This window comes from Salmo salar, chromosome ssa18 (genome assembly GCF_905237065.1).
Source record: "Salmo salar chromosome ssa18, Ssal_v3.1, whole genome shotgun sequence".
Classification (NCBI taxonomy): Eukaryota; Metazoa; Chordata; class Actinopteri; order Salmoniformes; family Salmonidae; genus Salmo; species Salmo salar.
In genome coordinates, this window is record NC_059459.1 from 68794096 (window position 1) to 68809552 (window position 15457).

The window sequence follows — 15457 nt, forward strand, 5'->3', positions numbered from 1 at the left end:
CATATATAACTACTGCTGTACATACTGTATTCTCCACATAGCCCATCCTATATAACTACTGCTGTACATACTATATTCTCCACATAGCTCATCCTATATAATTACTGCAGTACATACTGTATTCTCCACATAGCTCATCCTATTTAACTACTGCTGTACATACTGTATTCTCCACATAGCTCATCCTATTTAACTACTGCTGTACATACTGTATTCTCCACATAGCTCATCCTATTTAACTACTGCTGTACATACTGTATTCTCCACATAGCTCATCCTATTTAACTACTGCTGTACATACTGTATTCTCCACATAGCTCATCCTATATAACTACTGCCGTACATGCTTTTTTCCTACTTATATTGTCCATACTGTCTGTGCGCACCACATATTTATATTCTGTACTCTGACATTACTCGTTCTGATATTTTTTCATTTCTTTTTTTTCCGAAGTATTTTATCTCCAGGGAATATTTCTGCATTAGTATTGTACTGTTAGACATTTACTGCACTGCTAGAGCTGGAAACACAAGCATTTTGCTGCACCTGCTTTAACATCTGCTAAACGTTGATTTGATTAGAGTGGAGAGAGATGAGAGTAAAACCGATCAATCATGGTTGAACCCAGCGGGAAATACAACAGTGTTGATCCAATGAAGTGTACTGGGGGTTGTCTCTGTATGTATACTGCTTGTGTCTGTGCGTGCATGGATGGCCAGACACTTAGCTAGTTATCACGTGTCACCAACTTGTGGAAATAACATATACTATCATATACTTTACTGTAGCCTCCACTGAAAGAATATACAGTGAGGGAAAAAAGTATTTGATCCCCTGCTGATTTTGTACGTTTGCCCACTGACAAAGAAATGATCAGTCTGTAATTTTAATGGTAGGTTTATTTGAACAGTGAGAGACAGAATAACAACAACAAAAAATCCAGAAAAATGCATGTCAAAAATGTTATAAATTGATTTCCATTTTAATGAGGGAAATAAGTATTTGACCCCTCTGCAAAACATGACTTAGTACTTGGTGGCAAACCCCTTGTTGGCAATCACAGAGGTCAGACATTTCTTGTAGTTGGCCACCAGGTTTGCACACATCTCAGGAGGGATTTTGTCCCACTCCTCTTTGCAGTCTCTTCTCCAAGTCATTAAGGTTTCGAGGCTGACGTTTGGCAACTCGAACCTTCAGCTCCCTCCACAGATTTTCTATGGGATTAAGGTCTGGAGACTGGCTAGGCCACTCCAGGACCTTAATGTGCTTCTTCTTGAGCCACTCCTTTGTTGCCTTGGCCGTGTGTTTTGGGTCATTGTCATGCTGGAGATTTGATGGTACGTGGCCCCGTCCATCGTCCCTTTGATGCGGTGAAGTTGTCCTGTCCCCTTAGCAGAAAAACACCCCCAAAGCATAATGTTTCCACCTCCATGTTTGACGGTGTGGATGGTGTTCTTGGGGTCATAGGCAGCATTCCTCCTCCTCCAAACACGGCGAGTTGAGTTGATGCCAAAGAGCTCCATTTTGGTCTCATCTGACCACAACACTTTCACCCAGTTGTCCTCTGAATCATTCAGATGTTCATTGGCAAACTTCAGATGGGCATGTATATGTGCTTTCCTGAGCAGGGGGACCTTGCGGGCGCTGCAGGATTTCAGTCCTACACGGCGTAGTGTGTTCCCAATTGTTTTCTTGGTGACTATGGTCCCAGCTGCCTTGAGATCATTGACAAGATCCTCCTGTGTTTTTCTGGGCTGATTCCTCACCGTTCTCATGATCATTGCAACTCCACGAGGTGAGATCTTGCATGGAGCCCCAGGCCGAGGGAGATTGACAGTTCTTTTGTGTTTCTTCCATTTGCGAATAATCGCACCAACTGTTGTCACCTTCTCACCAAGCTGCTTGGTGATGGTCTTGTAGCCCATTCCATCCTTGTGTAGGTCTACAATCTTGTCCCTGACATCCTTGGAGAGCTCTTTGGTCTTGGCCATGGTGGAGAGTTTGGAATCTGATTGATTGATTGATTGATTGCTTCTCTGGACAGGTGTCTTTTATACAGGTAACAAACTGAGATTAGGAGCACTCCCTTTAAGAATGTGCTCCTAATCTCAGCTCGTTACCTGTATAAAAGACACCTGGGAGCCAGAAATCTTTCTGATTGAGAGGGGGTCAAATACATATTTCCCTCAATAAAATGCAAATCAATTTATAACATTTTTGACATGTTTTTCTGGATTTATTTGTTGTTATTCTTTCTCTCACTGTTCAAATAAACCTACCATTAAAATTATAGACTGATCATTTAGTTGTCAGTGGGCAAACGTACAAAATCAGCAGGGGATCAAATACTTTTTTCCCTCACTGTAGTTATGTATCGTAACTCTCAACTTGGAGGTGCCTTCTTGACAATGACTTGCTGAATTAAATAACGGTTTCATTTTCATAAAGGTTTCATGCAACAGTATTAACCGGAATCCAATGATGGCTAAGATGATTGTTGAGACAGAATCTGTGTTTGTGTAGTTTGAACTAGACATAAGTAAGAGTTATTATTTATCCTATTGTCTGCTGATTTAGTGAACCGTTCAATGAATAAAACCATGTTTTAACTCTTTAGTCTGTCTCACTTCTTCTGTCTTTATAGGTTAAAGTGTGGTTCCAGAACCGTCGCACCAAGCAGAAGAAGGACACGACCAAGGACACTGACAAGCGCTCCTCCTCCACCTCGGAGTCACTGGCCACCTGTAACATTTTGCGTCTCCTCGAACAGGGCCGCCTCCTCTCCGCCCCGCCCCCCAATCCCCCATTGGGCCACCACCCAGGAAATGGCTCCCTATTGGTCAGCTCCGGAGGGGGCTCCTCCTCGCCAGGGGTGAGTAGAAGCACGCCACCAGGAAATGGCGTTCTTGGCATGGGTGGAACTTTCGGGCTGTCACTGCCCTCCCTGGGAGGGACTTCCCCTTCGCCACGTCTGGGCATGCCGCCGCCGCACTCACTCTGCTTCTCAATGCCGCTGCTAGGGGGCGCTCATCATGAACTGGCGTCTGGGTACGGGTGCGGGTCCTCGGCGTTCGAGCCATACATGCGGCTGGACAGGATCTCCAAGGATGGAGATCTAAGTGGGAAGAAGAGAGTTTCCTAAAAAGCGGCCATTAAGGGGTTGGGATGACTCCCCCCCCCCCCGCCTCTGGTCTCCCACCTATCCACCCACCAACATTGCTGTCCATCATTGGTTGGCTCATCATCATTGTTCAGCTACTGCCTGCCACGGGGGGGTGGGGTGTTACGGAACAGGACCACGTGGTGTGACAGACAGGGGTGATGATGATGCCCGTCACACACAAAAACTTTGCTTGTGAATTATTTGGGAGAAATGAAATGTGTGTGTGATTCACACGGAGAACAGATCTTTTTTTCTTAACGCTTCTCCTCCTTAGTTCACTTTGTCCAGTCAGTGCGTTTGTGTGATCGTTCTCTTCTTTCTTTCTTTCTTTCTTTTCTTTCTTTCTTTCTTTCTTTCTTTCTTTCTTTCTTTCTTTCTTTCTTTCTTTCTTTCTTTCTTTCTTTCTTTCTTTCTTTCTTTCTTTCTGTTCCATAATGTTTTTTAAAAGCCTGACATTGTAGAAAAGGCCCTGACTGAGTCAGTGTAAGTGAATAAGCGTGATGTCGTCTATAGATGACATTACAATACAAAGGAGTGCAACCAGTTACCCCTTTAACATATTACATACATTCCAGCAAAATGACCAGGTTTCCCATCATGTGGCAGTTTTCTGCCAGAGCGTTCCAAGTAAAATAATCATACGCGTTAGCAGTTTCTAATGTTAATTTGCACAGTATGGTGTCCAACACTGATTCCTGTAAATTCTGTATTTGGTTGGTTGTGTGTGTATTTAAAAAAATGTGGACAAGTAATGTGTGAACTAAAGCTAGTCCTAGGTCAAATCCATGCTATGAAGAAGAAAAAGCGGTTGAGAAAAGGTACTGGGGGTTACAGTATGTCCTTGCCAAAGTAACGGGTTAGCGACAGCGCCGTTAGCTTGGCCTCTGCTCTGCGCTACATCCTCACGTCGTCGTGTCGTCCAATCAACTGGAGTAAATCTAGGTCAACCTGAGGAGTTTGACCTCTGACCTCTAACCCCCTGACCTTTTATCCTCTCCCATGAGATTAACTCTTGATGTGTAATTCACGGGTGACAGTATCACTCCGTATGCTTTACCATTGGCTACAGAGACTACTCTCTGGTTAAAAGCCACCCACCCGCAGGTTGCCACAACGACCCCCCGGTTTAGATCATCTTTGAATGTTTGCAAACAAAAAGGGCTCATCATCGTTGGGGGGCGGGGTGGGGGGTGAATTTGTTTAACTGTACATAAAAAGCGACCCATCTGTCCCGTACATATCCCACCACAGCCCCCTTTGCTTGGTCTGGCCAAACACTCCTTATCCCAAATCTTGTGTTTGAATGTTGTTCACGTAGGTTTGGTACACACACACACACACACACACACACACACACACACACACACACACACACACACACACACACACACACACACACACAGAATTTCTAACCGGTTCATATCAATCCTTCTCCTTATCTCATGGAAGTCTGTGTGTGATGTTCTGATGGGTCAACAGATACTGTAGGGTGCAGTAGGCATCTCTTTTCAACTGGTTTCTTCTCTCAAGTCATAATAAGCTTTTTTTTAATGTATATGTTTTCTCAGATTGGTACTTTCAATGGCTTCTTTTTTACCTTTACCTTTTTATTATTTAACAATTATATTTGGCTATTCCTTCCTAGACCCTCTCCCGCGCTCCAGACTCGCCCATTTACTTTGATCTAAAGCACTTTATGTTCCTTGAAGATTTTTATATGATCTCCCATCTCCCTCTTTTTTTAATATAGTTTGTTGTCATGTGGTAGACCGTGAAAGTTATTTGAGATCTTGAGGTATCAGATATTCACAGGTTGTATCGCCTGTAGGTACCGTTCTAAACACAGTGTATGCAGACTATCTGTTAAGAAGACAGGTTAAGGGTCAGTCAGAGATTCTGTACCTGTAGGTACCGTTCTAAACACAGCGTATGCAGACTATCTGTTAAGAAGACAGGTTAAGGGTCAGTCAGAGATTCTGGTTTCAGTTCAGACACGTTTCAAATTATTTTCTCAAAGAGACTCGAAGCTCCAAGCCCTGGTCACTGTAATTCGACCTCAGTTTGTCAATGTTAACTAGAGTTATCTCCCCTGGGTCTTTTGACAACTTTCTATTTCTCACCTCTAGCTTGGTGGTTTTCCTATTCATCGGGGCATGGACTCTACAAGGTGTTTAAAGCGTTCCACAGGAATTCTGGCCCATGTTGACTCCAATGCTTCCCACAGTTGTGTTAAGTTGGCTGGATGTCCTTTGGGTGGTGGGTCATTCTTGATACACATGGGAAACTGTTGAGCGTGAAAAACCCAGCAGCACTGCAGTTCTTGACACAAACCGGTGCACCTGGCACCTACTACTATACCCCGCACAAAGGGCAGTCATATGTTTTGTCTTGGCCATTCACCCTCTGAATGGCACACATACACAATCCATGTCTCAATTGTCTCAAGGCTTAAAAATCCTTCTTTAGCTTGTCACCTCCCCTTCATCTACACTGATTGAAGTGGATTTAACAAGTGACATTAATAAGGGTTTATAGCTTTCACCTGGATTCAACAGGTCAGTATATGTCATGGAAAGAGCAGGTGTTCTTAATGTTTTGTACACTCAGTGTATATGGATCACATTTTGAGCCCCCTATTTCTTGTTCTCGTGAAGGTCCTGGTTTGCTACGTGATAACATCAATAAAAAATTGCCAACCTTATCGCCAACCTTCACAAAAAGGTTGGTCATCTACCTAAATTGATCCAAAGCCTGAAAAAATCCCCTTCTGTGAAAAAAGTGTTTGGGAAAAAGATTCTGATAGTAAAACAGCAGATTTGCTCTACTATGGTGTCTCTCTGACCTTCTGACCTTTCTCTGCCAGTCTCACCTTCACGTTGTCGTAGTGAAGCGCCGCTGTGGGTCTTGTAGTCATGGAAACCTCTCTGTTTGTGTGTTGTTGCTGTGGTTCTACCTGGGCTGTTGTTGAACATCATGTTATTTTCAATAAGCAGCATCCATAATTCATACCATCCTCCACCAAATATTGAAGGGAGAGGCAGACCAGAGAGGCAGGGAGGTAGGGAGATAGACAGGGAGGGAGGCAGAGAGGCAGGGATGTAGGGAGATAGGTAGGGAGAGAGGCACTGAGGGAGGGAGATAGACAGGCAGCCAGAAAAGCAGGTAGGCAGGAAGCAACTTAGCTAGCTTCCCACTTCTACTTCACTTCCTTTTTTGTCTTATTTCATCTTTCTTTTTTTTTGGTCCAGAACTCTTTGCTTCTCCCCTGCCGCTTTGTCAAAGGCATTCTCTCCTCACACTGTATTTATTTTAAAAAAAAATATTTTAACGGTATTCCTAGAAAACAATTATTTCCTCCTGTAAAGTCAAAGTGGTATTTTTTTTTGTCAGTTCTCAGTATCTCTGTCAAACTCAGATATTCACCCAGCTTCAATCCCTTCAAGACTTCCCCAGTAAACAACTAAACGAGTAGAGAAGTAACGGTCGCATGATCCCTCGCTCGCTCGTCTGACCATCTCTTTCAATAACAACTCCTTTTCCCGCAGCTGTACAGTCCTGTGTTTGTGTTGTATGTTCAGCCGATGCTGTTCTTGTGCACGTTGTTGGAACCACACGGAAAAGCAGCGCTAAAAATCTATTACGTGTGTTTCGTTTAAGGAGAGGCCGTTCTCATGTTCCAAAAATAACATTCAAAAGGCACCACAGAAGGAAATCTAACCTTTGCCCTTCCTGGGTAGAAGATGATAGTGCTTTCCTAGCAAATAGCTCAGCATCAAACAGTTTCTCTCTTTATTTCTCTGCTCTCGCTGACTTTTGTTACGCGTTATCTCCTGACACTGTGCAACACTGAAAATTCACCTTCATATACGAACAAACCCATGTCAGAGAGATGTGACCGGGGTTACAACATACCAGGGTTGGGGTCAATACCATTTCAATTCTGATTCTCTTCAATGCTTTTTAATAAGGAACATTTGGTATTGGAATTGGAATCTGGTTTACTTTATGAATTGAATGGAACTGAAATTGAATTGACCCCAAACCTGGAGAACACTGTTTCCTCTCCTCCTTCAGGCTCCCCAGGGCCCATATTCCCAAAGTATCTGACACACTTTGTAAATATGGGCCCGGTTCGTCTCTCTCTCTCTCTCTCTCTCTCCATGTACGTGGTGCTACTGTATCATGATTTTTATGGTTTTATGCGATTGTGTGGCAATGTTTGTTTATTTAAAAAAATAAGAAAATAAAGTACAGAGGGATTGTTTTGTTCTTATGCACAGGTCGGGTTATGTGAGGGTACAGTATATAAGGCCATACAGTACATTATTTCCTTTTGGCAGTAAAGTTAAAGCCTAATTCCCAGTCTGTATGTGCTTAGCCAACTATAATTTGTCATGCTGTTGGATAAAAGTACAAACTGATCTGTGATCAGGCTAAGTAAAAGTTGTCTTTGACCATGTCAAGTTAATCGGCACCGTTCTACTACTCACAGTGAAGAACAAACTACAATGTAAATATATGGGTATTAGCACAAGTATCTCCATCTCAGTACCATGTGATGTTTACAACAACAAGAAACAACAACAACAAGAAACAACAACAACAAGAAACAACAACAAAAAAAGACGGAAAAAATAAAAACGTGATATATGCTTTACAATTCTTTGTCTCATTAACAAATTGCACTTATTTAAAGAGATTTTCTTTGTGTTCTGGTTTGAAAAAGTGATTTTCAGGCTCTCTGGCTTGAAAGGACAAAATATTGTATAATATGTATTTTTATGCATATAAATATATGTCTATGTAACTTGGTCTGTCTGTCTCTTCTATTCACCACAACACTTCACGTAACTGACTTTAATTCATTCTTATGGACAACATCCTGTTCAAAACCAGGACTATGATCCAACAATGGCTGCGTGTGAACTGTAGCATTTGCTCTAGGGGAAATATATTTAATCTTATGCTGATTCACAAGTTGGCTACTAACTATACCCTCTCTGGATGACAAACAATTATATACCTCTCCTCTCCTCTCGTCCTTTTCCAGCAACACAGGGACAATTGACTCCAGGGTGCCAATTAAAATGATTGGCGCCTTTATTTGAGAGGGCGAGAGGGCCAGGAGAAAGGAGACCAGATGGGTGGCCCGTTTCACAATGTCGGAAGGAAGGACGGATGGAAAGAAGGAAGGACGGAAGATAGAAAGGGAGGCAGGGAAGGTGGGTAGGTAGGAAGGAAGGGAGCCCCCCCCCCCCACCCTTTAGTAGGGGATGAAAGGAAGGAGGAAAGGTAGAAAGGGAGGCAGGGAAGGAGGGGAGGGATGGATGGAGGTGGGGAGCTGGGTAGCACTCCCTGTAGCGGTGGACAGAAGTAGAGAAGGTAAACCCTGATGAGTTGTATGGCCAGTGGACAGAAGTAGAGAAGGTAAACCCTGATGAGTTGTAGGGCCAGTGGACAGAAGTAGAGAAGGTAAACCCTGATGAGTTGTAGGGCCAGTGGACAGAAGTAGAGAAGGTAAACCCTGATGAGTTGTAGGGCCAGTGGACAGAAGCAGAGAAGGTAAACCCTGATGAGTTGTATGGCCAGTGGACAGAAGTAGAGAAGGTAAACCCTGATGAGTTGTAGGGCCAGTGGACAGAAGTAGAGAAGGTAAACCCTGATGAGTTGTAGGGCCAGTGGACAGAAGTAGAGAAGGTAAACCCTGATGAGTTGTAGGGCCAGTGGACAGAAGCAGAGAAGGTAAACCCTGATGAGTTGTATGGCCAGTGGACAGAAGTAGAGAAGGTAAACCCTGATGAGTTGTAGGGCCAGTGGACAGAAGTAGAGAAGGTAAACCCTGATGAGTTGTAGGGCCAGTGGACAGAAGTAGAGAAGGTAAACCCTGATGAGTTGTAGGGCCAGTGGACAGAAGCAGAGAAGGTAAACCCTGATGAGTTGTAGGGCCAGTGGACAGAAGCAGAGAAGGTAAACCCTGATGAGTTGTAGGGCCAGTGGACAGAAGTAGAGAAGGTAAACCCTGATGAGTTGTAGGGCCAGTGGACAGAAGTAGAGAAGGTAAACCCTGATGAGTTGTAGGGCCAGTGGACAGAAGCAGAGAAGGTAAACCCTGATGAGTTGTAGGGCCAGTGGACAGAAGTAGAGAAGGTAAACCCTGATGAGTTGTATGGCCAGTGGACAGAAGTAGAGAATGTAAACCCTGATGAGTTGTATGGCCAGTGGACAGAAGTAGAGAAGGTAAACCCTGATGAGTTGTAGGGCCAGTGGACAGAAGTAGAGAAGGTAAACCCTGATGAGTTGTAGGGCCAGTGGACAGAAGTAGAGAAGGTAAACCCTGATGAGTTGTAGGGCCAGTGGACAGAAGCAGAGAAGGTAAACCCTGATGAGTTGTAGGGCCAGTGGACAGAAGCAGAGAAGGTAAACCCTGATGAGTTGTAGGGCCAGTGGACAGAAGTAGAGAAGGTAAACCCTGATGAGTTGTAGGGCCAGTGGACAGAAGTAGAGAAGGTAAACCCTGATGAGTTTTAGGGCCAGTGGACAGAAGCAGAGAAGGTAAACCCTGATGAGTTGTAGGGCCAGTGGACAGAAGTAGAGAAGGTAAACCCTGATGAGTTGTATGGCCAGTGGACAGAAGTAGAGAATGTAAACCCTGATGAGTTGTATGGCCAGTGGACAGAAGTAGAGAAGGTAAACCCTGATGAGTTGTATGGCCAGTGGACAGAAGTAGAGAAGGTAAACCCTGATGAGTTGTATGGCCAGTGGACAGAAGTAGAGAAGGTTAACCCTGATGAGTTGTAAGGCCAGTGGACAGAAGTAGAGAAGGTAAACCCTGATGAGTTGTAGGGCCAGTGGACAGAAGTAGAGAAGGTAAACCCTGATGAGTTGTAGGGCCAGTGGACAGAAGTAGAGAAGGTTAACCCTGATGAGTTGTATGGCCAGTGGACAGAAGTAGAGAAGGTTAACCCTGATGAGTTGTAGGGCCAGTGGACAGAAGTAGAGAAGGTAAACCCTGATGAGTTGTAGGGCCAGTGGACAGAAGTAGAGAAGGTAAACCCTGATGAGTTGTATGGCCAGTGGACAGAAGTAGAGAAGGTTAACCCTGATGAGTTGTAGGGCCAGTGGACAGAAGTAGAGAAGGTAAACCCTGATGAGTTGTAGGGCCAGTGGACAGAAGTAGAGAAGGTAAACCCTGATGAGTTGTAGGGCCAGTGGACAGAAGTAGAGAATGTAAACCCTGATGAGTTGTAGGGCCAGTGGACAGAAGCAGTGAAGGTAAACCCTGATGAGTTGTAGGGCCAGTGGACAGAAGTAGAGAAGGTAAACCCTGATGAGTTGTAGGGCCAGTGGACAGAAGTAGAGAAGGTAAACCCTGATGAGTTGTAGGGCCAGTGGACAGAAGTAGAGAAGGTAAACCCCGATGAGTTTTAGGGCCAGTGCAACAGGAGTGCATGGGGTTAGAGTTGTCGTTTCACCTGAGCTCCAGTGACGCCAAACCCAGAAAATGTGTATTTCGTTTAGTTTTTTTGTAATCAGAATGATCAGAAAATAAAACATTTGCTTGTATGTTCTTTTCTTTGTTTTAATCAGTAGTGTTGTATGTGTATGTGTGTATGCGCACCTGTGTGTGTGTGAATGTGTAGTCAGTTTAGTGCTCTGTGTGTGTGTGTGTGTGTGTGTGTGTGTGTGTGTTAGTTTAGTGCTGTGTGTGCATAGTCAATTTAGTGCTATGTGTGTGTCAGTTTAGTGTTGTCTGTGCATGTCAGTTTATGTGTGTGTGTCATTTTAGTGTTGTGTGTGTGTATCAACGTAAATAGTCTGGGTGGCCATTTGATTAATTGTTCAGGAGTCTTATTGCTTGGGGGTAGAAGCTGTTAAGGAGCCTTTTGGTCCTAGACTTGGCGTTCTGGTAACGCTTGCCGTGTGGTAGCAGAGTTAACAGTCTATGACTTGGGTGACTGGAGTCTTTGACAATTTTTTGAGCCTTCCTCTAAGCACTCACCCCTGAGGAGCCCCAGTGTTGAGGATCAGCATGGCAGATGTGTTGTTGCCAGACCAGTCTGAAAGTCCAGGATCCAGTTGCAGAGGGAGGTGTTTAGTCCCAGGGTCCTTAGCTTAGTGATGAGCTTTGTGGGCGTTATGGTGTTGAACGCTGAGCTGTAGTCAATGAACAGCATTCTCACATAGGTGTTCCTTTTGTCCAGGTGGGGAACGGCAGTGTGGAGTGCGATTGAGATTACGTCTTCTGTGGATCTGTTGGGGCGGTATGCAAACTGAAGTGAGTCTAGGGTTTCCCGGGATGACTGTGTTGATGTTAGCCATGACCAGCCTTTAAAAGCACTTCAAAGCTACCGACGTGAGTGCTACAGGGTGGTAATCATTTAGGCAGGTTACCTTTGCTTTCTTGGGCACAGAGGATATGGTGATCTGTTTGAAACATGTAGGTATTACAGAATCGGTCAGGGAGAGGTTGAAAATGTCAGTGAAGACACTTGCCAGTTGGTCCACGCATGCTTTGAGTACACGTCCTGATAATCCATCTGGCCCAGCGGCTTTGTGAATGTTGACCTGTTTAAAGGTCTTACTCACATCGGCTGTGGAGAGCGTGATCACAGTCTTCCGGAACAGCTGATGCTCTCATGCATGTTTCAGTGTTACTCGCCTCAAAGCGAGCATAGAAGTTATTTAGCTCGTCTGGTAGGCTCGTGTCACTGGGCAGCTCTCGGATGTGCTTCACTTTGTAGTCTGTAATAGTTTGCAAGCCCTGCCACATCTGATGAGCGTCAGATCCGGTGTAGTACGATTCGATCTTAGTCCTGTTTTGATGCTTTGCCTGTTTGATGGTTCGTCAGAGGGCATAGCGGGATTTCTTATATGCTTCCGGGTTAGGGGCAGCTCTACCCTTTAGCTCAGTGCAAATGTTGCCTGTAATACTTGGCTTCTGGTTGGGATATGTACGTACAGTCACTGCGGTGACGATGTCCTCGATGCACTTATTGATAAAGCTAGTGACTGATGTGGTATACTCCTCAATGCCATCGGAAGAATCCCGGAACATATTCCAGTCTGTGCTAGCAAAACAGTCTTGTAGTTTAGCATCTGCTTCATCTGACCACTTTCTTATAGACCGAGTCACTGGTGCTTCCTGCTTTAATTTTTGCTTGTAAGCAGGAATCAGGAGGATAGAATTATGGTCAGATTTGCCAAATGGCGGGCGAGGGAGAGCTTTGTAAGCGTCTCTGTGTGTGGAGTAAAGGTGGTCTTGAATTTCTTTCGTTCAGGTTGCACATTTAACATGGTGATAGAAATTAGGTAAAACTGATTTAAGTTTCCCTGCATTAAAGTCCCCGGCCACTAGGAGCGATGCCTCTGGATGAACATTTTCCTGTTTGCTTGTGGCGGTATACAGCTTATTGAGTGTGGTTTTAGTGTCAGCATCGGTCTGTGGTGGTATGTAGACAGCTACGAAATATACAGATGAAAACTCTCTAGGTAGATAGTGTGGTCTACAGCTCATCATGAGATACTCTACCTCAGGCGAGCAAAACCTCGAGACTTTCTTAGATATCGTGCACCAGCTGTTGTTTACATATATGCATAGGCCCCCGCCCCGTGTCTTACCAGAGGCTGCTGTACTGTCCTGCCGATAGTATATAACCCGCCAGCTGTATGTTCTTAATGTCGTCGTTCAGCCACGACTCGGTGAAACATAAGATATTACAGTTTTTAATGTCCTGTTTGTACGATATACGTGCTTTCAGTTCGTCCCATTTAATTTCCTGCAATTGAACTTTAGCTTGCTGGACGGAAGGCAAAGGCAGATTAGACACTCGTCGCCGGTTCCTCACAAGGCACCCTGATCTTTTTCCACAAAGTTTTGGTTTCCTTCTCCAGCGAATGATGGGGATCTGGGCCTGGTTGGGTGTCTGTAGTATATCCCTCCCACCCGACTCATTGAAGAAAAACTCTGCTCTGATGTCCAGAAGCTCTTTTTGGTCATAAGAGACGATAGCAGCAACATTATGTACAAAAGAAGTTACGAACAACGTGATTTAAAAAAAAAAATTGTATGGTTGGTTAAGATCTGATAAGACGGTAGCCATCCCCTCCGGAGCCATCACCTAGTCCTGTGCCACATCTTAGTGCTACGTGTATTTAGAATTAGTGTGTGTAGAATTAGTGTGTGTAGAATTAGTGTGTGTGGAATTAGTGTGTGTGGAATTAGTGTGTGTGGAATTAGCGTGTGTAGAATTAGTGTGTGTAGAATTAGTGTGTGTAGAATTAGTGTGTGTGGAATTAGTGTGTGTGGAATTAGTGTGTGTGGAATTAGCGTGTGTGGAATTAGTGTGTGTGGAATTAGCGTGTGTAGAATTAGTGTGTGTAGAATTAGTGTGTGTGGAATTAGTGTGTGTGGAATTAGTGTGTGTGGAATTAGTGTGTGTGGAATTAGTGTGTGTAGAATTAGTGTGTGTGGAATTAGTGTGTGTGGAATTAGTGTGTGTAGAATTAGTGTGTGTGGAATTAGTGTGTGTAGAATTAGCGTGTGTGGAATTAGTGTGTGTGGAATTAGCGTGTGTAGAATTAGCGTGTGTAGAATTAGTGTGTGTAGAATTAGTGTGTGTAGAATTAGTGTGTGTGTAGAACCCTGGCCTCCCAGGCCTTTAGCCACGCATCACTGTCCTGCCTGCTCCCCTTCTCTCACCCCTCCCTTAACCCATCAGGGGGCCCCTGCACTAATTAGGGTCACTAATTGGGGCCCATCCAGTGCCAGGGACTTCTCCACACCTGCACAGTCATGTGAAATTCAAAGAGGTGCGCAAGGTCAGAGGTCAGATGAGGGGGAGAGAGGCGATCAGCTGTGGAGGTCCTCTGGATTAGAGAGAGAGACTTGGGGAAATGAGTGTGTGTGTGTGTGTGTGAGAGAGAGAGAGAGAGAGAGAGAGACATTGGGTGGGGTGGGGCACCTCTTGGGGTTAATTGCTGGGTGACCTTAGTAGACTGGAGGGCCCTCACCTCTCCTCACCCCTCCTCACCTCTTCCTTAGCCTGCCTGCTTTTCTCAGCCCAGGGTGGAATGATGGCTGCTTGTTTTGACATGCTTCACACAAGAGGCTGACTGACTTAGCCCTCGGAAAGAAAGAGCCCGGCTGCATTCCTGAGACCAGTCGACCGACCAGGGTCCTCAACAGGCAGGCAGGACGGGACGGGAGGGGATGGGGGGACCATTAGTGATTCTCTCTCTCTCGCACACACACACACCTCCCACCCTGTGTTCTATTCTTCCTGTTCAAACAAGCTAACACTGCTACAAAAGGGTTGGAAGGAACAGTGTGAAAGGCGTGTAGGTTTAGTTTTTGTCCCCATTGGTGTGCAGTGCACAGTCTTTGCCCCTTGTCATTCTTCGGCGCTTTTTGATGATGCGTAAACAAGGAAGTGCATAGGGAAGCAATAGAGGGACATGGTCAAAGGGCGAGAAAAGACGACATCATCGTGCTTGATAATGGTTTGATGGGGCGAAGTGGTCAATGGGCTTTAGTATGTCATTCAGAACAGTTGCATTCAATTTCAGTTGTTATGGAAACAGTTAGAAGGAAGAATAACAAAATGTTTTGAGATACAACACTGACCATGGTTGCATAGCATTTATTTATGTCAATGTGTTTCATACTATAAATCAGATTGTTGAAATCGTACTTATTGACAGAGGTTGCGATAATCCCACAATAGATTTGGAAAATAGTTTTTTGTCTACCTTCCATACCCACCTGTCCAGTCTAAAATGGAGTGTTCACGGTTTCCTTATGATAAAAAAAACACATGATTTCAAGTGAAATTGTCACATTTTGCACATTTTATTTCTCATGTGAAACAATGTGGTTTTGGAGCACTTCATGTGAAATATCGTCACATGTGGATTTTCACATAACTGCAGATTTGCTACATGCAGAGATGTATTATAGGTATTGAATGTGTATGAGCACACTATAGAATTTGTGGCACAGCAGAAAGATCAGTCAGGGTACCTCAAATCCCGAGGTTGTGAGTTCAATTCCCAGATATATTGAAAAGTCAGTGATCATGTCAAATGTAGATGTTGAATTTTGACACTATTTTAGCTGAACATTGTACCACTTACCTTAAAACCCCATATCATTTCATTACTTCCATTACAACAACAAAAATCATGTGAAATAACTGTTGTTTTCACATGTTGAGCTGAAATGTTCACATGTGAAAACAAAAGAGTGATGTCCGTTTTTCACATGTATTCAATATAGAGTTTACATGTTAACACCA

General features: G+C 44.3%; 1 protein-coding gene across 1 annotated transcript in view; it reads left to right on the forward strand.

The window, feature by feature from the left end:
- Nucleotides 1-7971, forward strand: part of LOC106577839 (ventral anterior homeobox 2) — a 42363-nt gene extending 34392 nt beyond the window's left edge. Inside the window, exon 3 of the mRNA XM_014156203.2 lies at nt 2646-7971. Coding sequence (XP_014011678.1) covers nt 2646-3143 — 498 coding nt within the window. The 3' untranslated portion in view covers nt 3144-7971. The remainder of the gene's footprint in view (nt 1-2645) is intronic.
- The last annotated feature ends 7486 nt before the right edge of the window (nt 7972-15457 follow it).